The sequence below is a fragment of the Leptidea sinapis genome, chromosome 15 (genome assembly GCF_905404315.1).
Source record: "Leptidea sinapis chromosome 15, ilLepSina1.1, whole genome shotgun sequence".
NCBI lineage: Eukaryota > Metazoa > Arthropoda > Insecta > Lepidoptera > Pieridae > Leptidea > Leptidea sinapis.
The window spans coordinates 8,629,618-8,656,402 of NC_066279.1; the positions used below are offsets into that span (position 1 = coordinate 8,629,618).

The 26,785-nt window shown below is 34.4% G+C and overlaps 1 protein-coding gene across 5 annotated transcripts in view; it reads left to right on the top strand.

The window, feature by feature from the left end:
* The first annotated feature begins 2,816 nt into the window (after positions 1 to 2,816).
* The window catches only part of LOC126968465 (pancreatic triacylglycerol lipase-like), a 59,819-nt gene continuing 35,850 nt past the window's right edge, over positions 2,817 to 26,785 (top strand). For 3 of the 5 annotated variants that reach the window (XM_050813524.1, XM_050813518.1, XM_050813519.1), the window contains exons 1-2: positions 2,817 to 3,037; positions 26,498 to 26,602. In XM_050813524.1, the coding sequence (XP_050669481.1) occupies positions 26,562 to 26,602 (41 nt within the window). In that variant the 5' untranslated portion in view covers positions 2,817 to 3,037; positions 26,498 to 26,561. Of the gene's footprint in view, positions 3,038 to 26,497; positions 26,603 to 26,785 lie in introns of those variants that run through there. The other 2 variants (XM_050813520.1, XM_050813522.1) reach the window with 2 other exon arrangements.

Sequence of the window (26,785 nt, forward strand, 5' to 3'; positions counted from 1 at the left end):
TTGATATGAATTACGTATAGAACCCTACAAAAAAAAAAAACAAAATTCGTGTTCACTGTTCAAAGTATAATCAACGACTGGATTGGCCGTTCACACACTATTCCAGTAGCACTCGAAAAGGCGAGCTGGAATGAAAAATAGACCGTCAATCCAGTCAAATGGACTGGATTGGTCATTGGAATGGTATATTCCAGCGCAGGTTCACATTTTTCCAGCGCTGGACATGAATAATGTGAACCCAGCATTAGACATTGAGTATTTGACGTAATGAGTATTTTTTTGTTGCATTACTTTACATACTATATTGAAATGATTTATAAAAACATTAAACTTTAAATGTTGATTTAAAAGACTGACAATAAGTTTCTTGCCACTTCTTCTCATTAAAGCTCAACCTTTTACGAAGTGGCGGTAAATAAAAAAGAAAAGAAAACTTTTGACATTCATTTCAAGTGTCATTACCTTAACCAACATAAATAAAGTGATTTTGATTTGATTTGAATAGGAGCAAGAGAAGCCTGGCAGAAAGTAGTCCTGAGAAGGACAGAAGTAAGGGGCGTTACTCGCCCGTATTGATAGCCCGAAACTGTGGCACACCGTGTTCCGCGCGATTATGATTCGGATACGGTCAACACTCAAGTGAATCCCGTATTTGTGCCAGTGAGTCCGTCGAGGAATACATATCGATTTTAGTGTGTGCAAGGTCTTCGTAGCTCCTCCATTCCCGGTGGCGGGGGGTATGTATTAAGGATTTCTTGTGTATAAATTCAAATTCAATATTTTTTTATCCAAAAAAGAAGAGTCAAAACTACCACTCATTTTGAAATATTTGTACAGACATGCAATATATTTACCTACGCGTATACAATTCCTTAGAAAAAATACTGGAAATAAATTAAAAACGAAACTTCTGAATTCTTTGCAAATTGTACAATTGGTAGTGTGGGATACAAAAGATTCCGAGCAACGGAGCACCGATCACAAAAATTTGAACTGCCAGAAAGACCAGACTACCAGCCCTTAGCGCTAATAATTATTGATAAGTATAGTAAGTAGTAATAATAATAATATTGACAAACTTTTCACACAAATTATCTTGCCCCAAGTTTTTATTCAACTTTATATATATATATAGCCTGTGTTATGGGTTACAAGACAATGATATATTTAATAAAATACACTTACTTAAACATACATAAATTTATATAAACATACATAAATACATTTAAGCATCCATGACTCGGAAATAAACATCCATATTCATCATATAAATGCTTGCACCTATCGGGGTTCGAACCCGGGACCTCTAGCGTAGTAGGTAGGATCGCTAACCACTCGGCTATACAGGTCGTCAGTCAGTAGTAGTATAAAATAAGGAGTAGAATATATTGTGCCCCGAAATAATAGGGTTCTTTTTATTAAAGAAGAAGGATACTAGAAATAGAAATATACGAGCCCAAAATAGCCCCGAAGCCTTTGAATTGGGACTCTCTGCCACAGCAAATGTCAAGACATTTTTCAATACCACACATAAAGCCATAGAACTTACAATCTCATGAAAAGTACAACTATATTTCTAAAAATATATTATAATAGCTGGCCCGACAGACGTTGTTCTGTATATAATAAAAATAAAAGGTTTATAGGAATTTGCCTATAATATTTCAAAACATCAAGAATTATTTCGTAACGTATGCTCCTTGTTGTTATAATGAAATTGTTTCACAGCAGAACTGTCAATACAAAACAAATATTGGAAATAAAAATAATTATAGGACCCAAATCGAAATAAAAACTATCCTATATCTCAAGTTGGACTAAACTGCACTCCATGAAGTAATCTCCGTTTAAATCCGTTCATTAGTTTAGGAGTCCATCGCGGACAAACAACGTGACACGTAATTTATATATATTAAGATTAATTTACAATAGGGAGTGACAATAACATAACATATATTGCAACAACAGTTGGCATACGTCATGAAGCTACATCAGTTCGTAAAGCTCTGACATGAGGAGAAGAACTGATAAGAAACTCCGAGCCCAACTTTTAAATCATATAATAACATAACCTTTTTAATATCTAATATATAAAATTCTCGTGTCATGGTGTTAAACATTGAACTAATCCGAAACGGCTTGACCGATTCTCATGAAATTTTGATTGCATATTGGGTAGGTCTGAGAATCGGACAACATCTATTTTTCTTCCCCCTAAATGTGAAGTCAACACGTTTTTTTTTTTTTTTGACATTTTTTTAAATTTGTTTGATTATGAGTCAGCATTTACAAATACATACAATTTCAAATTTTCACCCATCTAAGATCAACAGTTACTTTTGTGTCGCGATTTTAATATCGGCAATACAACGTTTGCTGGGTCAGCTAGTAATATTATACAATTTTAGGTGCCTGCGCAGAACCAGACAAGAACCATGCATTATCCTCTATTTAATCTACTATACTATAGTAAGCCTTCCTTGTCAAAGAATCTTTAATATATTTCTTGAAATTGTGCTCTGTGAGTCTAAGTATACTGTCTGGTATTTTATTGATAAATTGAATACCAATACCTATGAAGGAGCCCTCAACTCTAGCTAACGTATTAAGTACTACTTATGTTACTTAGTTAACTACGGAACCCAGCTGTTTTTTTTATCAAACTTTCTTTCAAAACAAAAATAAGTGAGGTCACGAGCACACCAAAAGTATGAAAGTGTCTGAGCCGGTCTTGCAACGGCGCGGCAGTGACGTCGCCTGCGACAACCAAACCAACTGCAGCCAACAAGACAAGCACTCAACAGTCCACGTAAAACTTGTCCGCAGTTCACACGCGTGTAAGACAACTCCAAACAAATATACGTTACGCGTTAAAAACACTTTTCTAATACAAGTGGAAAATTTCAATATAATAAATTGAGTATTATAACATTCGTTAAGCAACTGGTTAAGTAATATACAAGTGTTGTGTGAATTTTCCCGAAAAAAAGGCGGAAAACGCGTGTTTGTTTTAATTCACAGCTGATTTGGTATTCCGGTAAGTTGAATGCAATATTTTTAGTAGGGCACTAAGACGTACATGTAACGTGTTCACATTCTAGAACCCGGTGTTGTCAAGATGTTTGTGCTAACCGTACCTATGTGGTAATTATTATCACATCTGAAATAACCGATGACCTTTACCTACCTTATTATTACGAGCACTTACTGTCAGTCAGTACAACAATAAATAAGATTGTTTATTTATTTATTTGGAAAAATGGAGACAATGAATTATAAATATTTAGAATTAAAACTAAAATACAAATTATGCAATTATAACCTGAAATATTTATCACTCAGGCTCTAGTTGTTCTTTATAATTGTTCACTATGATTCAATTCTTATCAATTCTGTAAAGAACCCTTGTCATTTTATGTTTTTATAATTAAAAAAAATTAAAAGGAACTTATTAATTTCTGCATTATACAGTGACAATATCTAAGTCCATGATTTAATCAATAAAAATAACGTTAGTAAGTAACTCTATATATATTATTAGACAATCACATTTATGTCGAAGTTTAATAGGAATTCGTTTCCCGCCACGATTACATCAATATAGTTTCGGAAGTATAACTAACTTACGACAATAACAATACCTTCCGAGTGTAGATTTAGAGGTTTTTCTTAACTAGGAATCTCTGTAATCCCGGAAATAACTATGAAAAATGGTCAAACTGTTTTGGACATTAATTGTAAACCTGCAAACTTTAACATAATATAAAGATTTTTATAAAGAAACATCCCGCAATCCCTATTATTTTAATTTTATTATATTTACGGATGAAAAACATAAATATTGTATGTGAAGTATGTCAAGTTAAACTTGTATTATGTAACCTTATGCATTTAGTTCGCGTAGTCTGACTTGATATTTAAACCATGTTGTAATAAAAATAACAGAAGTTTAATACTTGCAACAGTGCCTTATGACATCTAGGACAGAGCATTCAGAATTTAAAACGTAAAAAATAAATCTATGTTATGTTCACGTGTGTTTATTGTTATGTATGAATAGCGTGTGCTTCGTATATACTGTTTGCGATTAAATCAAATTTACTGGAAGATATTCATGTCCGAATGTATCGTATAAATATTAAACAGATTACGAACTCAATGTGCTAAGCCCGTTACGTTGCTCTGTAGGAAGGAATTATTACATAAACCATTTTAATATTGACGTAGAGTGTTGAGGTACTTAATTCAGCTTTTAACAAGATTTGTTCTTACTTACATCTGATTTTTTCGGCATTAACTGTTGCATTTCGAGCGGACGATATACATATATATTTATTAAATTCCGGAGAGGCAACTCATGACCACAAACATAAAGTAAGTCAATGCTGGATTGCTCTTCCTGGCCGTTGCTTAACTATCTGCAGTTTAAAAAAAAACAAAAGAAGTGAAAACTTAAGTAAGGATCTTTATAGTCACACAGTTACATTCACATGTTTCCGAACGAGCCTTACATACCTGATCATGACGGCTCTGTGTCATTCAATACCCACAAAATAAAGTAGAGTTTTTACTTCAATAAGGTCGTTCACCAGTCCATTCGTTATTGAACTATTTTATCACCAGTAACCAAGTGAGTCCCATTCTCGTCTGCTTTAAGGGGCCGCTATACCTCAAATTAACCCGCGCGTGCCTGTACACTTCATACCCCGCAAGCGTTACAAGCGACATCGATTTATTTTCGCGCCATAACGCCGCGCCCTGAGGTCAGGCGATTCAATTATAGACCAGTGTCGATAATTTTTGAAATCAAAAAAAATTATAATAGGAGGACCCATTGGAAAAGGGAAGGAAAAATAAATAGGGGCGATCTGAGGTCGAGAAGTGAAATTTTTTTTTGTAAAAGATAAACTTATAAAAACAAAAACTTGGTTTTTTGAATTTTTCACGTAAACTTAGAGGTTATGTGAAAAAAGTATGAAAACAAAAGTTGTAGATCTTTTTATTACCTACAACTTTGCCATTTAATTTTTTGCCATAGGACTTGTTGTTTTGCCGGAAATTGAGATAAACCGTTTTTTACCCTAAAACACCCTCCCTTATCCACTTTCCGATCTCAGATCGCCCGTAATTTATTTTTCCTTTCATATTTGTTATATTCTCTTCCTTTTCCAATAAGTTTGATCCTACAATTTTTTTTTTCACTTTTTATCATTTTGAAAGGCTTCTGCACTGGTCTATTAATATCATTTAGTCAGTAGAAGATTAATGGCAGCTAGGCCGATACCGCAGCGCTATTGTTTTCTTCAACCAACCATTAGTGTTCAAGGTTTATTCTAATTTGAAGGACGCTATAGCTAATGAAACTTAAGAGGATTCATATGGCAAAACAAAACTGCAATATCAGTTTCACATAGATTGTGTGCGGCACTGAGCAATCGAGTGCAGTATGCGGGTTTATATGAAGTTTTTTGTAGTTTTTATCTGTTATAAAGTTTCTTTTTTTTCAAATAATGCTGCTTTAGGGTCTAGAGAACTAAATTCCTTATACGAGGACATAAATTTAATTCCAAAATATTATTCAGTATGAAGCTAGCTCAACATAAGAAATAGAGAATAGAGCTGGAATTATTTTATATTATGTAGAAGTAAATTTTTGTTTAATGTCCTATAGCATGATCTTGACATCTTATGTCTCAAAGTAACGCACACAATCCTGTTATGGCACACAAGATGGCTTTTAAAAAAAAAAGTGACACTGTATTATATTGGGCAGGGACGTAAAACTTACGAACTGAACGATTTGCTCGTCTCGTCACCACTTATCCTACGAAGCGTGCAACAATTTGTAATGGATCCATCTTACTACCTTGTATTCAACTTTATCATATACTGAGTTTATAACGCCCTTCCCTCTCAGGTCTGAGGCATTCATATCCGAATGAGTAGATTTTAACATTCAATAAATGATTTCATATCGTTCATTCGCACCAGCTCACTTATTCTTGCTATGTTTACTTTAAGTTTGCTCTTGATATTGTTGTTGTTATTTTTAATGATAATCATGTTTACAAATTAAAGTAAATGAAATTCAATTATTTTATTCGAAATAGGATTTAAGATCACTAGTCTTATTGATCGTCAAAACCTTTCACACATTTGAAAAAGTATGCCTCAGACCTGAGAAGTAAGGGCGTAAGAAAGCATAGCGGGTTTCTTTTTTTTAATAAAATTTCGTTACAGTACAATATCGAACAACAAAATCTATCATTAAGAATGTCATTTATGTTATAGTACCATTTAATAACAGAAATTCGTAACACATTAATTCATTGGTACATATTCTGGGATCATGTTGTAAAGCATATCTCCAATTTAATCGTCTATTATGAACACATCCATCCACATTTGCTCTAAAAAGAGCAGACAAAATTTGCAAATGTCCAAAAAAAAAAACGATTGCCAATTCTGCGGTCAATTGGAGGGCAAAGCCAAATTGGCGCAGAAGAAGGCGTCATAAATATATGACGCCTTCTTCAGCGCTCATTCTATTGAGCACGGCAATATTTTTAGCCACCTTCTACAAAGCCCACATTCTAGCGCTCTTCCAAGCGCAGTTCCAGGCGCACCAGCCTAGCTCAGCATTAGCTTGATCCATTTGATCGCGTGCAGCACAGAGCAGCTCGAATTATCGGGGAGCCAGTGCTCTGTGAACGGCTGGATCACTTGTCATAGAGAGGCTTCATTGTGTGTCTTCTGCCGCATTTATCACGGGGAGTGTTCCGAAGAACTGTTTAAACTGATTCCTGCCGCCGAATCCCACTTTCGCATGACATGCCACAAATTAGGATATCTTCCCCACCGTCTGGATGTGTGGCGGTCCTCCACAGCGCGGTTTTCAAGAAACGTTCTTCCACGTACAAAGCTGAATGAAAAATGAGCTTAAAGCGCGTGGTGTACCTACCTTAAAGGCCGACAACTTCTTTGATTCCTCTGGTGTTGCAAGAGATTGTGTGCGGCGGGGATCACTTAACGCCAGGTGACCCGTACGCTAGTTTATCCTCCTTTTCCATAAAAATAACGGGAGGCACTCCGCGAATGCCGGTAGAAGTGAAAACTTAAACATGAACGTTGTGATTTTTTGAATATTTTTGTAATTTCGCACCAATTGTTTATTTATCAGAACAAAAGTACTAGCATTTGTGTGGTTAAATACAATATTCACGTATCGTACACAAAAATGACAATTTATATTACATAAAAAATTTAACATTTCAGAACTATTAAAATTATTTTACATTAAAAAGTTTATACCTCAGGAAAATCAACTTTCATCCAAAATTTTAACGACTGTCTTACGAATTTTCGATCAGGTCACATTTCCTGATGAGAGTTTAACATTTTATAGCCATCCCAAGAAAAGTCCCAATTCCAAGAAGTTTTCACTTCAAAAATATCAATTTAATATGGATTGCTTTATAACCCCATAAAAATTTGCTACTCAAACGAAAGTAATGGTACAGAGCTCCGTCTCTGAATGTTTATAGTCAATGTTGATATCAATATATCAACTGATGTTTAAGTTTGTCGACAGTCTAATTTCAATCCTTCATCAAAAGTTCATTTTATATAATTTCAACATGTATTTTACGAATTTTCGATCAGGTCACGTGTCCTGACGCGAGTTTAACATTTAATTACCATCCCAAGAAAAGTGCTCAAGGACGCTCAAGAAATTTTGACTTCAAAAAATCCACTCTATGTTGATATTCGTCCGTAAACAAACCACGTCACCACCGCCCTTTTCAACAACATTCACCACACTTAAGTTGTGACAAAGTGTACGTATGTTACGTAGGACACTTCGGTAGACTCAACAAGTTATCTAAGTACTTAGCCGCTTATCTAAATAACTTATCTCTGTCACACACACATAATATGACGACAATACCCAATTATTTAAAAGATATGAATAGAAATTAACGGCAGAGTCAAACAAGTTGAATCATAAGGTTGTATGCGATACTTTTTAAAGTAGCATACTGAAATATTGTGAAATGGAAGATTTGTGCATGATCACAATGTTAATCAATGTAAAAAGGGTCCCAATTAGAAAGCTTTCGAGTACCGCTAATGCTCGCGCTGCATATCTTATATGATCTCCTCCATGGACTCACATGGAGAGATTTTTTGTGATAAGTCATCACCACTTCCTATAGCCGCAGATAATTTAAGTGAGTGTTTGTTGATGTGAAGATAGAAGCTCTAAATTATTATTTGTTAATTAAAACCTTGCAAATGATTTTTGAACCTTCAACTGCCTCAGCTGAATAATTTCTATATTTGCTCCACATACAGGAACTATACACTGGTCAACAACTCTACATATACAAATTTTTGTTTACGCTTTTAATAGAACCGGTTATATTTGTTAAAACAACACGGGTACTACGCTCAAGGTTGGCTACTACTGTCACATTACAATTAATATTTATATATTGTTACTAAATATGTATGATTTGCACTATATATACCGCATCAGAAAACCCATTTGTACAATGTTTGTCTGTCTTCTGTTTGTTGCTGGCTGATCTCCGAAAAGGCTGAACTATTGTAGGTATAGAAATGGGAATTTTTGGATCGTAAATAAAATGAATTGGTCTTATTACCACAAAAACGATACCTCTATAAATAAAAATACTGTATTTTCAGTATACATTTATTTAATTAATCAATGCAATAAAAATCAACATAATTTGATGGCCAATTTTTTGAAGCTCAATTAAACATAGCGCGTTGATTGGTATTACACAATAGACATTGCCCGCGAGCCTTGGTCACCTACTCCGGACTCCACTCACGTCCAATGCATTAAGCAAGCCAGCATCGTGCGAAGAGCTCCTTACAACATCGCTTTCTAATCACTAGAACATTCGTAAATGTGGAAAACAGGAAATAAGAGCATTTAACAGATCGCACGAATATCGATAATATTGAAAAAATAATACAATATATCATCTATTTTTTCCAATTCTATGATCACATATAACTAAAACTATCGTTACGGGGAAGTGTTACAAGAATTCTGGCAGCATTTAGTAAAAGGCATAAAGGCATAAAAGGTAATTATTTTCTCAAAATTGATTCCTTTAGGATTATTTTTGATAGTAATAAACGAAATTCTTAGTAATAAACGAAATGTCCATCACGCTCAACGAGCCAGTCGATTCCACCTGAATTTACTCGAAAAAGTGTGACATAGCTGAGTGTGACAACTCAATCTAATTGAATTACCACAGAAGTTTCACTTCAAAAATAAAAAGTATAATAGCAGAATCATTAGAATAGCTAGCCAACAGAAATTTATTCAAAATTTAGAAGATATCCTAAAGCATTTTGAAAATTCGATTTGTACCTAAACATCAACTCTATAACAGCCTACAGAAAAGATATGAGATGCATACGATCTATTTTACAGAAACATGTTAATTTGTTATTAGCTATATTGCAACAGTAAATGTTTCTTTTTGTAAAGATCACATTATCACATGCTACGTCGTAAGTAGACAGTAATAGAGACTTCTACAGCCTGACGTCTTTATTGTCCATCACTCATACAGACTAGCGATGACGACATCGCATTACCAAACAATATATATAGTACAAGTAACATTACTCGAGATTATAGTAACTGCACTTTGGTATGCTTAAATGATGATCGGACGATTGCGTCGAACTTAACGTGTATTTGAAGCGTACGACGAAATCGCAGTCGCTAGTTAGGACTACATTAGACTATTATTTCATAAGAAACGATCTTGTCAAATATTTTTTGAAACAGAAAACTGCTTACTTCATTATAATTTTCAAAAATTACTTTGGTACCTAATTTGATTGATTGCTACCGAAGTAGTAGAGCAATACGTAAAGAATTACCGGCCGTTGGGCATTTTTAGAATGACTCGCACTAACAATATATCAACGTAAATACTATAGTTTACTTATAGATTAAGATGTTTCGATTTCAGTTCATCTAAACATCCATATCGCAAGCTACTTTCATATTATTTATTACTTTGTTAACGTGGACTTACTGCCAAAAAACTTATTAATAATATATTTGAAATACAAAATGAGGAATCCAAGGAGATGGATCCCTTTGTTGTGTGTTTTTAATAGAAGCAATATTTTTTCACAACCCAGAAACGCTAAACATCATAAAGTTTCATTGCACGATTTTAAACTTCCCTAAAACTGATACTATGACTGACAACTATAGAGAAATACAGCTTATGTTCCTCAAGCTACTGTTACAGTACAATAACAATATAGATTAAACCATATCATTATTTATTTCTTACAATGTCATACAATGACAATAGCTGCAAAGTTGATACTATCTTAAGACGTATCAACACCAGATCGTTCCCAGCAACAAGAAGATAGAAGGAAACCACCGTACACTAACAATTAACTTCATCTGAACCATTAATTATGCGAGAAAGCAACAAGGAAATCATTTTGACATGGTGTGTTGAATATTTTCATACTTTAGAGAACGAATGCTCGGCAAGTAGCAATATCATATTTCAATAGAAAAATCTCGGCAAGTCGGCAATAACAATGCCATAAAAAATCGCTACTGCGACTAAAATTCAATGTTTACATCTAAATTAGAATAAAATATATCAACAACACAACAACACAGAAGGAAAACACTGTACACTAACAATTAACTTGATCTGAACCATTTATTATGCGGGAAAGCAACGAGGAAATCATTTTGTTGTGGTGTGTTTTGAATATTTTCAGGCTTGCGAGAACGTATGCTCGACAAGTAGCAATATGACAATGCAATACAAAATCGCAACATATTGAAAACTTATTAGAATATAATAGATTTGATATTATGAACAAAAGAATATCTTTATTCAAATGAAAATGGTATCGATTTCCGTATGTCGAGCAGAATATAATGAGTGTAGACTATGAATTGCAGCATTGTAAATTATATCATTAAAATTCCAAGTCCATGTTAAGTCTATAATATGTACTTGGCGATAGATGTTATGAAGCTGAATCATTTATGCATATAAGCAGCAAAATTTATCAGCACGGAATACTATTAAGATTACTGACAACGTTCCGCCTTCCATAGTCAGGCTAATCCGTGGACCAATATAACTTCAACTTTTGGTATATGGCTCCACGAGTCAAGACATCCGAAATTAAATATCACAGTTATGTAAAAGTCATCCAGCTTCTTTGCACGGATGCCAGCTAGTTTTCTGCCATGAAGCCATGTCAGTGATGTGCAAGCTATATTGGTTATTCGTTCGAAGTGCAAGTCTAGTTTCTGACTTTTTTTTTGTTTTTAAGGTAGTTTGAACAAATGTCGTTTTTTGTCTCGCATTTTTAAAATCCGACCAATAATTGTTGTAATTATAATAATATTGATAAATAACCAGTATCTATAAATCAGAAGAGAAAATGAAATTAAAAATTGATACCTTTTTTTTTAATAAATATTTAATGGTGCATTTTTGAGCTATTTAGAAAAACGCTTGCTATCGCTACGAGCATTTGGCCATATAACAAACCGTAATGAAATACCCGAGTAACAGTAACAATGATAACTCTCATTTCTTTGTTTTCCCCATCGCATTTGCGAGTCAAAGATCGATCATCTTACAATAGCCAGTTAAATTTAGAGTAGTTATTGTACTTGTTACGATGTCATTGTACGGTAAGCTAACTCCAGGAAGAGTAAGTGTATGAAGGCCTTATCATTGCTCAATGTATCATCTGATACACTAGATGCAATATGCAGCGGTTACTTATGTAACATTTTATTGCACATACTCGTCTATGATTTCGCGATCGTATTGACTTGTGCAGTTTGGAGTTTCAAAAGAATTAGATAACTATAGACAAGGTCTAAATAATATTATTTGCAAGGTCTAGTGATTGTTTTTTTAGTAATGGTCGTGTTTGCCCTTGCAAACTCAACTAGTTTGAATAACATTTCAGTGGTTTTAAGTGCTTTTTTAATGTAATTTTCAACACCTTGATTGGCATCCAATATAATTGAAAATTTAATAACTTATCTTCTAAATGGTATCACCAGTATAATAAAAATTATCAATATGTAAGACGAAATCGAGACTGCTTAGAATTTTAAGAAAAGAAGAATATTCACAAAAAAAGGAAGAATATAAATAAAAGTTTAAGAAAGTAAAATTAGTTCTCTCTTTTTAAAATTATTTTATTCTTTTTAATTAACTATAGTCATTATTGGTACACTACGAAATACTATCATGCAGCCGCCTATGTGTATGTGTGTGCTTTAGACCACAGAAGTGAAAACTTGTTCAATTTGATAACAATACAAGTATTTTATTATTCTATATTTATATAGTTCACGATATAAATATAGAACAATAACATACTATAATAAATATAGAACAAAATTAGTTTAGCTCCCTACTGATATAGAGTCTTATCGCAAGCATATAATAATAGAAATAATTGACACACTTATAGCCCAATAATTTCCCACTTATTGTGTAGCCCCAAATTAGGTTGTTGTATTATAGGTGACAACGATATATTTACTACAGTAAACATACTTAAACACATATTAATATTAAATATCCATGAATCAGAAACACGTTTATATTTAACTACGAATGTTTGCATCTACTGGGATTCAAACGCAGGATTCCTTAGTACCCAAGGCCTCTAAAAAACCACTGGGCTAAATGATTCAGTATACTAGCATTAATTTAATAAAAATGATCATTGATTATTTCAATCTACAAATGCCTTTAATTTTCACTATCGAAAACAGTTTTAGAAGCTTGTAAGGAAGGCAATATTTTTTTTATTTATTAAAGCATTAAACGTCGTACAGTACTAGTACCTACGTAGATATTAAAACAATGCAAGGCTATGTTTGTGTGATAATGTGATTGGGTTCCAACTAAACTTGTAGTAAACGTCTGTTGGTGAACTCAATTAACATGTTTAGCGTAGACTTATGGTAAATTCAATTCATAAAGTAGTAGATTTAAATCAAATAAAATTTATGAGGCTTCGCCAAATAGTCGATCGTTCGCCTGGCGGTGTACGACGAGGCGTTGTCGTGTCGAAGTAGGATTCTACTGCGAGGTTGTTTCTCCCGAACCGTATCCAATACAAGTGGCAAACGATTGTTAGTGTACTACTCTGCAGTAACTGTTTTACGATCCTTTATACAATAGTCACGTAATGACCGGTCCTTCCCAAGAATGAGGACACTATTTTTCTCCCACGCTTCGACCTCTCTTCACTTTAATTGGCAACTCCTCAGAAAAAATCATCCACTAAGAAGGCTTTCTTTTGGTTTCGAGATCATAAAAGTTGATCCAGCTATTGCTACCCGTAAGTATGTCGAAAATAACATTTGAGTACCTCCGATAAATCTTTCAACCATTTCACGTCACCAATCAGTAGTAATGAGTTTTTGGGCAATTTTCTGATTGACTAAATGACATCGAAAACCATAAAAAATTATTGCACGAAAATTTTCTCGCAATTCATTCATGCTGTCGTGACACAGACAATTTTCAATTGCCGCCAAATCGTAAAACAAATGACAAATGAATGAATACATACACAATAATATTGGAATTCCATTTTCAAAATTTCAGCTCATTATTCTATTATATTGATTAGAAGTGGCCAGTTCTAAAAACTTTCTGTATCAACTTCGTATACAAAACGTAATCAATAAACGTTACTAATAATGAATTAATATTAAAGCTCTCTCTCTCTCTCTATCTTCACTGTTACAATCTCAAATCTGTCTATATCAACAGTTTAATTAATTATATTTATCCATTTCTGTTTAAATTATTTCTACATGGCATCTTCAATTTGATCTGCATAACTATAAAATATTATTTAAATATCCAATATATGTCGTACACCAACGTACGTCGAACGTGTATTATCTAAACAGGAAGTCCCATATAGGTATACAATGGATGCGTCTGCAGAAATTCCAAACAAGCGATTTGGCACATGCCAACAATATGCTCCAAATAAAAACGTGGAACAGTGGATTACATCAATATTAAAAAATTACGTGGACAAGAAATTTCAGACATTTGGTATTTTTTTTTCGTTCATACAGCCTTCTGTGCCTTTGGCCTTTACGATGATTTTCTTCAATCTTGTTCTGTCACTGTCCTGTCTTCTTCAAAATGCCCGCCTCCTGAATCTCTCGCCCAAGATTTAGGGCATTTTCAATTGCAGTGTCTTGGCCCTATCATCAAAATTTATAGTACATATTTAATAGTTCCATCAAATTAAATATTTTTTACATATAAATCGTTATGTTATTTTTAACATCACTATCCGTTGCCAGCTTTACGTGCCTTATCATATCAAATTAATTCGTATTCCTAAACAAATTTTCAAAGCAGTCTTCTAAAATAATGTGCTAGTAGTCGCGACCATGCCCACGTAGTATTTACAGTATTATTTCTTTTAGTAAATTTGTTGGCAGTAAATAAACGTAACTATATCGTAATTACCACAAAACATCAATAAAAAAATTTCGTGTGTACAAAGTACACGCGTCAGAAGCTTAACTTCTTTGGCAAACTACTTTTTAAATCTAGTTTATATTTATAATAATCTGTTCTCTAATACTGTTGTATCGTGCAGGTTTAGGATATAACGCTAGTAGGGAAGATGCTCTACTTACTAGCGGCCACGCGCTAAGCCTGCACGATACAACGCTAGTAGACGAGGTGTTCTACTTACTAGCGGTCGCGCACTAAGACTGCGCGATACAATGCTAGTAGTGAATATGTTCTACTTACTGGCGATGCTATGTGCTTCATGCTACGATCGCCGTTTCTCACAACAAAAACGACATTTTCGGGTCACTTAATTGCGTTTCATCCGTAAAAAATCACATGCGCGCAAAGAAGTTTCACTTCAAAAAACACTGTATTCAAATCGGCTAAGCCAAATTGATAAGCAGACAAATATCCTGAAAACTATTTGGCATATTTTGAAAACTATTTCGCATATTTAACTATATGTGGGCACATATAGTTCAAAGTGCGTTAGTTGTTTTATGAAAAAATATTTAATGTAAGAATATAAATAGTAGTATAATTGTAACATACCGTTTATTAAATAAACACGTTTAATATACGACATGAATACGATCTTATTATTTGTTTATATTTGACGTCATGATGATTAGTATCTTATACGTGGGGAATAATTTTTGAAACATGTTATCAAAGGTTATCATTTTATTAAGAAACTTAGAAGTTACGTGATTTTTAATTCATGATAACCTTTTTCTATTTGGGTTAAACATAACATTGTTCATATAAAACTTATATTATCTAAACAGAATTTGTAATGTGAACATTCCAGTCTTACAAATTTACATTTACAAGAGAAACCTTCAAAACAATAAAATATTTGCGAAAACTTAAGTGAATGTGTTAAGAGCTGTGTAATATGTTACTGGCACTTAAAATAACAAAATAATATGGCTTATTTATACAGTGAATATGCGTTTGAATAATGTAGAAAATGTAGTTAAGAAACTTTAACATCTTTACATGATTCTATTTCTTAGCTTTATTACAACTACGAAGTTTTAATCAGTTTTTCATTTGGAATCGATAGCTGTTATTCATGTTGATTGTTGTAGCAAAATTGATAGATGATACAGGAATTGAATTGATCTCTGGAGAATGTTGGTGCCTCAAACCACATAGGAGTTACCGCTTGGCGGCGATATGCCAACCGTCCAACCTATTTTTATACCAACTTTTAGTTTACCAAAAATAGCTGTTCAATTTATTGTTTTTAGTAATAATAATTGAAAAAAATCCACAAACGTTGCTACTGAACATCGAAAATCGACTGATCTGTTAAAAGTCATTAATTTTTTTCAAAATTCATTGAGTTTTCTTTCATTGATCACTACACTTTCGATACAAATCGCCATCCGAAATTTTAATATATTTTTATTTTATTGATTTGACGCTAATTAGTCAATATTGTTGGTAGGGTAACGTTAAACCATGTCGCTAATTCCTGGGTAGTTTGGCTCGGATCGGCTTCCACCATCCTTTTCAATTCATTGTAATTCACCTGTGTGAGCGGTATTTCACGTGGTTCGTTCTTTAAATCAAAGTTTCCATCACGAATGCGCTTAAACCAAAATTGCACGGTTCATCAGCAGTCCACTCTCCAAACGCAACATTGAAACTGCGAGCTGTTTCTGCCGCGTTAGTTCTGCGTCGGAACTCATATTAAAAAATCACTCGAATTTTCGAAGTATCCATCTTTCTTGTCTATGCTGAATAAAAAAAAACAACTGAAAGTCGAATATTGAGTGTTGCAATTTTTTAAAAGAAGAACTACATAGGTACCATGTGAAAGAAATTTCATTCAAAAATCTCAAGCCGTGAAAGTTCTATGTCAATTCGAAATACCTTTTACAATAAAACGGCGATTTCATGCTTTAACCCCTATTACTAATAGATAGACATTATAGATACATTAATAAATCATTTCTATTGCATCAACAATACATTTACCTTCACAGTTATGCCACCGCGCAGTAATCACATATCTATGAATAGATTAAAGAACAATATATCATTTATTTTAATTGCTTCTATCACTTACAAGTATTTTCAATGATACAGAATGTCTTTTATTAAAATAGTACTTACTTTTATAATACAGGTTTTATAATGCACGTGTTAATTTCAGTTATTATTATTTATTCAAATTCAAATTCAAAAACACTTTATTCATGTAGGTCACGGAAATGACACTTATGAATGTCAAAAAAAATAAAAACATTGTTTCTTATTGAATCTACCGCTACTTAGTAAAGGGTTGAGCTAATGAGAAGAAGTAGCAAGAAACTCATTGCCACTCTTTTAAGTCAAGATTTACATTTTAATTGTTTTACAAATCATTTCAATTACAATATATTATGCAAAGTGACGCAACAAAAATACTCAAATGTCAAAAACTGAAAGGTTTACACGAGTAAGTCAAAAAAAGTAATTTATACGAATTTTGACATCCAATCCGTATTTCTGGGTTAGGATAAGACGCTCCAAAAATAGCTGATTCTGAGAGCTGTCTCTGATAATAATTCAATTTTTGTGCTGCATATTATTTTAGTAATTTAAGATCTTTTTGGGCGCAGCATACAAGTCGTTGTCGACGGTTTTTGCTCGAATCCCAAACCCGTGAACGCTGGAGTGCCCCAAGGCTATGTGCTATCTCCCACGCTGTTTCTTCTGCATATCAATGATATGTTGGACACCTCCAACATAAATTGCTATGCTGACGACAGCACTGGTGATGCCGTATACACGTGCCATGCAGGTCTCTCTCGGGAAAACGTCGACCAGTGCGGGAGAAACTTGTGTCTTCAATCGAGTCCTCTCTCGAGAAGGTCGCGGAATGGGGTAAATTGGACCTTGTCCAATTTAACCCCCAGAAGACTCAAGTTCGCGCGTTTACCACTAAAAAAACCACATCTGTCGTATCACCGCTCTTCGAGAACACTTCCCTTAAAGCCTCGCCTAGTATCGGAATACTGGGTCTCGAAATCTCCAGCCAATTCCGTGGCCATCTGGAGGGCAAAGCCAAATTGGCTTCGAAGAAGCTGGGCGTCATCAATAGAGCACGGCAATACTTCAAGCCGGCCCATATTCTAGCGCTCTACAAAGCACAGGTCCGGCCACACATGGAGTATTGCTGTCATCTCTGGTCTGGCGCACCCCAGTATCAGCTCGATCCATTTGACCGCGTGCAACGCAGAGCAGCTCGAATTATCGGGGACCCAGTGCTCTGTGAACGGCTGGGTCACTTGGCGTTGCGTAGAGACGTCGCTTCATTGTGTGTCTTCTACCGCATTTATCACGGGGAGTGTTCCGAAGAGCTGTTCCTGCTTCCTGTCGTCGAATTCCACCTTCGCACGACACGCCACAAATTAGGATATCATCCCCACCATCTGGATGTGTGGCGGTCCTCCACAGTGCGGTTTTCAAGGAGCTTTCTTCCACCTACTACAAAACTGTGGAATGAGCTTCCTTGTGCGGTGTTTCCGGGACTATACGACATGGGTACCTTCAAAAGAAGCGTGTACACCTTCCTTAAAGGCCGGCAACGCTCTTGTGATTCCTCTGGTGTTGCAAGAGAATGTGGGCGGCGGTGATCACTTAACACCAGGTGACCCGTACGCTCGTTTGTCCTCCTATTCCATAAAAAAAAGATCTTTTTATTTTGTCTATATATATTTGGGTCTAAAGTGCGCCTGCAGTATTTTCATTATATATTATAATCCCATTATCCTCGATTTACCGTTTATATCATGAACCCTATGATGTAATGTTTAGCTTGAACCAGAAGTAAATCTTATTATACGCGATTACTAAGTAGATGTTATAGCTAGGTATTACTGGGCTCATTAATGTCATATTCTACAGTAAGAGCACAGAATAATGGCTAATGACTGGCACATTACCGATCGACCTCAATCGTACTCCATGACATAACTATTGCGTTGCGTTTTAACTCGTTGATCCTAAATGTCACACATTTAACGTAAAAATATAAACGGGTGCCCTAAGTAGTTTTAAATATTTTTATTTCATTCGAAGTGGTGCTTGATTTATTAATAGGTTTTGATCATGTATTTTTCTTTAATACTTTAATAGATATATAAATTTACCTACTGCCCGGTCACATTATCACTGGAGCTGACGTCGATTATGTCACATCGTCGCTTTGTTACGGTGTGCAAAACAAGCATCACACATCATCATATTAATATTAATAAATAAGAAACTATTTTTTCAGTATGATATCAGATGGATGTAAAGGTGTTGTGTTGTGATATGTTAATTATTATTATTATTATTATAATGATGAAAAGTCTATGAAAGAATCTGGGTTAAGTAAAAAAAAGTAATTACTTATTTCTTGCTAGTACTATTAGAGCGACACAGAACAACAGAAACTGGAGAACTATAATAAACAACAAAACTCAAAACATAACAATGATAACTTCAAAAACAGATCAGTGACAGCACGAAAATATCACGACATGTACCTAACGGTAATGAAATTGAAACCCGTACTGACACAACAGGATAACCGCGAGGTGTGGAAGGGAAATGAGAGGGCGCTTCACGTTCCAGCGAGGTGTGTGAGGTCTAGAGATAATGCAGCCGTGTAGTATAAGTAGCTCACCTGATGAATGATAAAAATGTCTCTACATGGACATCTGCAGCACCAGAGGTAGCAGAGATGCTTCTAGTCTAGTCAAGATAATTATAGAGTATGAATGAAAATTAATCGACTGCACAAATTTATACAGTGGGTCATAAGGTTTTTCTCTACCCCATGCCACGTCGACGTGAATAAAACACTTATGTAAAAGGAAGGCACAGCAATAATAAATAACCAATAAATATTTTAATCATGTATTTAGCATCCTCTAACTGTTAGAATGCACAACAAACATGAAGTATCTAATAATTATGAATTCACAACCGTTTAACTGACCGCCAGTGTTAGGAAATCCTGTAATTTAGAGCGTAACGTCGAAATAAACAAATAATACGAATCTCTGTCTTGCAATGAGTTCACAGCGAGTTACTGACTCGTATTTACACAACGCCTATCGTATTAAGACTACGTTTACTTTGATTGACTGCGCCACGGCTCTGTGAATGTTGGAATTAAGAACAAAATATGTTTTTAAGGTTATGTTCTATCATTTTACGGCTATTCATACAATCGTATTATCTTTAACTTAAATTTATCATAAAATCAGGAAAACAGTATTTTTTTGTCATAACTGTGACACTTAGAATCATTAAATAATAATTATTCTTGATGTGCAATGTATCTTATAAATTAGCACAATTCTGTATTTTTATCATATAGGTATATTTAATGTTCACCAAAATATTTACATATCATATTTAGTACCTAATGCCACCTTTATTATATTATATACAGTTACGTACAGATTATACTATGATTTAATATTTATTATTATTACAATTATTTGTTTATTTTTATTTTTTACACTATAAATTAAAAAAGAACGAAAAATCAAGAAAATATATAATATTTAGTCATTCCCTTTGATACCTACACAAATTAATTTGCAATGGGAAGACTAAAAGAACTGTCTACTTCAATTATCACGAGAGGCTGCTGAAAACCAGTGTTGTGTTGGTGTCTTCTGCACTGACACAACAATATACTGAGTCAGCTCCTTTTAGCAGAGAATCGCGCTCACACTGTTATTTTTAATTTTTGTAATGTTTGTAACGTTATTTAATTAAGTATTTTAAGATTTTAATTAATATTGTAAATTATTGTGTTTTTTTCTAAGTGTTTTTTATTGCTAATAAAGTGTTTCTATTCTATTCTACTTGAAATAATTTCAAGTATCACAACACCGTTTTTTCCAAGTCGATAAAACTTGAGTAACTTCAAAATAGCGTTGAGACTCCTGTGGACCCGAGAGAATGTATAGGAGAAAGAAAGCTGTTTTGACATTGACAATGACAGATTTCATTAATTTGAATTTTATAAAAAGTCAGTTGTATTTATTATTTATCTCTAAATAAGGACAAATCCTTAGAACCCAAAGGTTCTAGGAGAAAAGAAACTTTTACCACAACGCTTATATACCCAGATTCGACATGAAGGCATGAAGTAAAATATTTAGACATGTAGCAGCATGTTAGGATGTATGTTTGACTCTCTATTTTTGTAACTGTATGTTAAAAATGTACCATAAATATACCTAGCACAAAATTAAAGAACTTTAAATTAATATAAAATAAAAAAACGTCAACGTTGTAAGTAAGTGAAGTGTTCCAAACGAAACATCATTTGGATATTAATAAGCTAATGCTGTGAAAATTCCGAAGAATGTATTGAATTGATTTAAAAAAAAATATAATAGTATACATATTATAGATACCAGTAATAATAAGCCCTTGTACGATCATAGCTACCTATACAAAGACCACCGAACCAAATTTTCAGAAGTTTCAGTAAATTTAAATTCATTTCACCTCAACCAACCAGTTGTTGAAGATACTTGATTAACAACCTGTTTATTTTGCTAGAGCCTTTTAAAATAAATGTGTCATCATTATATCGGCCGAAAAACGTCCACTGCTGGACAAAGGCCTCTCCAAAGATCTCCACGATTATCGGTCGTGCGCTGCCCTCATCCAAAGTGTTCCAACAATCTTGACCAGATCGTCAGTCTATCTTGTGTGGGGCCTACCAATACTGCGTCTTCCGGTACGCGGTCGCCATTTGAGGTCTTTACTGCCATCTATCCGTCGAACTATGCGTAAAAATTGTATAAATTTTGTAATCTCCATTCTAATAACCTAGATTCTGTTTACCGGAATATCAAGAGTTCCCTTTCTCTCTACAGGCTACATTTTGCATCGAACTTGGTACCGATGTGTTTCCAAGTCGATGTGACATGTAATGTTGTAATTCCTCTAGTTGTAACTCCTTCTTAATACAGAGATTTATGAAAAGAAAGCTTCTCTCGGTGAGCTAGGCTTTATATTTTGTGGGTACTGACTTACCACAGAGATTAGGGGAGGTTTTTTAGGTAAGTATCGTCGTTAAACTAAGGTCAGGAGATCTTAAAGCATACACCTTTATTTATATTCAAACTTATTTAAAAATGCTGCAACAACTGATAAGTCGTACATAAAAGTAGACACGTGGACGTTGGATTTAGTATGATATGTTGGCCGAAATGAATGCCAGTGCTTAAATTAAAAAAAATAAAACAATCCCACTGAGTGTGTCGTGAATTCAGTGGTTTTATTCCATCTCAACAAATGCCCAACGGACCTAATAGCAAACACATGGTCAGATTCGGTACGGCCGGACTATCGGAGGGTCCGCTGGGCGCCTCGCACCAACTCGTCTGGCGTACTCGGTATGATCCGGACGGTAATTATAATAATGTTGTGCGACAGACAATGCGACGTACCATCGAATATAGTCCGCTACTAGACTGAATCCAATGGTTAGGCCGTATCAAATCCGATCATGTGATTAGGCTGTAAAGATATTTCATTTAAAAAAAACCAATTCATTGATGTGTCAAACCTAAATGATATCCTAGGAGAAAGTTATCAACTGTATGTATTGAAATATTTTAAGATATTTACCATGAGTTGAGGAAATGAAGTATCAGGTAGCATAATATTACAGAATTATACGCTAGTGCTATTGCACTCTGTGAAATTTCTATTAACTTTCATTTGAATCGTGCCCAAGAAACTGTATACCTATATCGATCGTGAAATGAACCAGTTGTATCTCGAGAGAAATCACTTTCGCTTGGTGACCCATTCCTGAGCACACAATATTAATATTTTAACAAGATTAATATAAATTGAGTCTCCAACTAAACTGTTTACATTAGACCTTAAAAAGATCGCGACAAATGAATTAAGCTTTTAAAATATTTTAATAGAAATTTACATCATAACATATATTCTGTTCTAGCCGATGTTCAGACTGATAAGAAATAACTTGAAATATATAATTCAAGTGTTTGTTTAAAGCGTGAAAAAACTTTTTAGTAAATGCATATTTACACATTTACACCAGATGTTTTTGTATGACTCTTTATTTAGACCATATATTGTAACTAAATTAATAAGTACTATCCTGACAGTTAGAGGTCTATAATTCAGAGTTTAGACTAATCTCCATAACGGTTGCATCAATTTTAGTGGGACTTTCACTGGCTATATGCTGATCTTACTATAGTCCAGTCCAGTTTGGTCATACTGGAACAATATTGATGATATTTTAGTTTGTCGCATGTTGGGCGATGTTGGAATTCATCAGTAGGAATCAGTTTATACTATCATATTACAAATTAACCTATACATCTATTTACTTTTTTGCCTTTTTTTTCATATATAATCATTTATCTAGTAAGTGTTTAATCGAAATGATGATTTTTTAAATATTTTTAAGGGATCGTGAAAACGTTGAATGTAGAAAATTTTTCTATAATCGAGTTATGTGAACACTTTTACTTGTATTTGTTGATTTTATTTATGACGTAAATCTTTGAATTAATTTTACACACTACCCTCAACTGTTGACTTTATTGAATATCATTGTCACTATCTATCCGGATATGTCGCTTTTCTCCACAGTACGGTTGTACGTCGCAGAAAGTTAGGGAATTTATCTGTACAATCAAACTGTGTAATAAACTTCATTGCGCTGTATTTCCCAGAACTATACAACAACGGTATCTTCAAAAAAATCACGAACACTTACCTGAGAGGCCAGCCAGCAACGCTTTTATGATATTAGTTGGATTACGGAATATGTCTGGTTTCACTGTGCTTCTTGTCAAGGGCTAGGCGTCTTCTAATAGTTTCTAGTGAACCCTATTCATAGCATTTTAACTTCAATTTCAAAACCATAAACTGGAGACAAACTTGATATTGTTTCTATATAGTTCTTATATATATATCGTAATTTAAATTAATTGCTAAATATCAATGTAAAAAAGGCTGTCTGTTTTTATTGATTTCTTAAATTATTGCTTACGTCACAGATTACACTTCATATCGTCACACATTATTGATGATATTTTAGGTGCAGGTGATCACCAATAATTAAGTCAGTCTCAGCTTGTCGTTTGATAGCTTATACATTAACACATTCATTATCATATTATTACACTCTAAGAATAATATAATAACTGAAGACAACTTACGACGTTACTCAGGTATCTAATTCATAATACGAGTAATTATTTACTGAATAACATAAGGATTTATGACGGCACCATCGTATTACATATGTTCAAGAATGAAAGAACAAAGATTTCTGTCCGACATACTCTTTTTGTTTTTCATAATCGATTTACCTTCAAATATACTCATAACCTTCGCCACAAACTATTCGTGAACGCCGAATGGCAATTGAAATCAGGTTTAAAACTAATATTTGTTTTGTTTCAATCAAATATTAACTATTTTCAAGTTGTTTATTTCTCCAAAGCCACGGTACAAAGCTGCTTTAAGTTTTAAGGTCATCAAAAAGGTTAGAAAAATTGATACGCCCAGCCTCGAAAAATCCAAAAGTTCTGAGCGGCACTACAACTGCGCTCGTTACCTTGAGACATAAGATGTTTAGTCTCATTTGCCCGGTAATTTTACTAGCTAGGACGTCTTTCAGACTAAAACATAATTATGCTTACATATTACTGCTTCACGGCATAAAAGCTACCGTTTTGGTACCCATAATCCAGCCGGCATCCTGTGCAAAGAAGCCGGAAGCCATTTTACACTGGTAAATACCCTAAGTTGGCTCCTATGACACCTCCTGGGACTTCCTTATTCTTTTTATACCCCTGTGCTTCCCAGGAATTTAACTCTATTGGGAGCGGAATAAATACATTACTTGTCGTTAGAACTTCGATTAATGTTTGTATATTAATGTGGAGTAAGGTTATATTTATTATTTTCTTTTCTTTTTTTATTAACTTTTATGTAAGGGGGTGCAGTAGGCTCACGTTTTGGGAAGTGTTGAGACAAGCACCAATGGACATCCGTAACACCAAGGATCAAGAGACGCGATGGCGGCCTTTAAGTTGGGAGTATTCTGGGAGCTTGAAAGTCCCTAAGTCGTATCGGTTCGGGAAAACTGCACCTGGTATTAAGTTACGTAGAGTGGCTCTGCGCGTAAAAAAGTTTCTTGCAAAACATAATATTAAATAAATTTGTGTACGATTAATTTTTAAAGTCTTTTGTATTTAGTTGTACTGTACTTTAACGTCACAAATATATTTTTTTCTTTCTTTGTTTATTTCAAAAGGCGCCAGTAGAATGCCAGACGTCAACATGATGCCTGGATTTTCGCATTTTGACATGTGTGTTGTTTTTGTTTGGTAGTTACACATTTCACGTTTCTCTTTTCACACAATGTAGAATTCCTCGCTGCAGAAGCTTGATACAATTAGTAATAATGAACGAGGTTGTTTATTATTTATATTATATAATTAAACACAGTACATTAGAAATGGAAGCCAATACTTACTTGCATTACTTTTTCTTTGAGGATAGCTGTGTTACAAGGATAATTTATTACAGATAGGTATGTACCTATAATTAAAAAAGTACAAAAAACAAGATTTTAAAATTTCAAGAGCGAAAATGAGTAACAAATCTAAATTAATGAGAAGTACAACTAAGTTGCTTGCTGAAGTTATGTAAATTTGTACTACTTCTAAAGAATTAAACCTAGGGGCTATAAGATATCGCTTCTTCTCTCTCAGAGCGCCATTTGTTTCCGAAGCGGTAGTAGTATCTAGTAGTTATTAGAAATGACATCAAAAATAATTCTAAAGGAATCAATTTTGAGTAAATAAATGCCTTTTATAACTAATATAAGCTTAAAATCTAAACACTTATTTAACGTAAGATATTTGAGCTAGTTTGATAGATGTAGTCTAATACTTTTGCAGACAGGTACTTATCAGTGCACCAATTACATAATACGAAACATGTTATATTTTTTTTTTTTATGGAATAGGAGGACAAACGAGCGTACGGGTCACCTGTTGTTAAGTGATCACCGCCGCCCATACTCTCTTGCAACACCAGAGGAATCACAGGAGCGTTGCCGGCCTTTAAGGAAGGTGTACGCGCTTTTTTTGAAGGTACCCATGTCGTATCGTCCCGGAAACACCGCACGAAGCGACGTCTCTACGCAACGCCAAGTGATCCAGCCGTTCACAGAGCACTGGGTCCCCGACAATTCGAGCTATACTGATTCAATATATACTGAAATATCTTTATCTGTTAATATTCGTTCCACCAAATTCCACCTTCGCACGACACGCCACAAGTTAGGATATCATCCTCACCATCTGGATGTGTGGCGGTCCTCCACAGTGCGGTTTTCAAGGAGCTTTCTTCCTCGTACTACAAAGCTGTGGAATGAGCTGCCTTGTGCGGTGTTTCCGGGACGATACGACATGGGTACCTTCAAAAATAGCACGTACATCTTCCTTAAAGGCCGCCAACGCTCCTGTGATTCCTCTGGTGTTGCAAGAGAATGTGGGCGGCGGTGAGCACTTAACAACAGGTGACCCGTACGCTCGTTTGCCCTCTTATTCCATAAAAAAAAATATAAATAGGAATAAATATACACCTAAATGAATAAACAAATTATTTCGTAGTTCATTTACATAAGTAATCGTATTTAAAGCCTTCAGATAACAGAGTTATGCTGGTTTACTTAGAAAACCCAAAAGAAAATTTATGTCAGGGTCTTCCGTTAAAACAAATTTAACATATTTGTATATATTACAAATATGGTAGTGTGTTAAACTAACTACCATGTGAAATCTTTGCAGGGGAAACTGAGCAGATGGGCGTGGCGCCATTTTCTGACGGAAGGCAATATTACGTTTCAGCTTGATGCCAATCAGAATTTTAGAGTCAAGCACGAATCCTAAACGGTATTTATTACATTGTATGGTATTTACGGGCTAATTTCCGCAACTCGGCGACTGTGCGCTTATTTTGCGTGTGTGCGAATATATTTATTATTCCTGCCACCCCAAACTCTTCCAGAAACCTCTCCTTTCAAAAGTCTTCCAGTAGTGTATTTGGGGTGCCACGATGTTGAGGCCGGTAAGCGG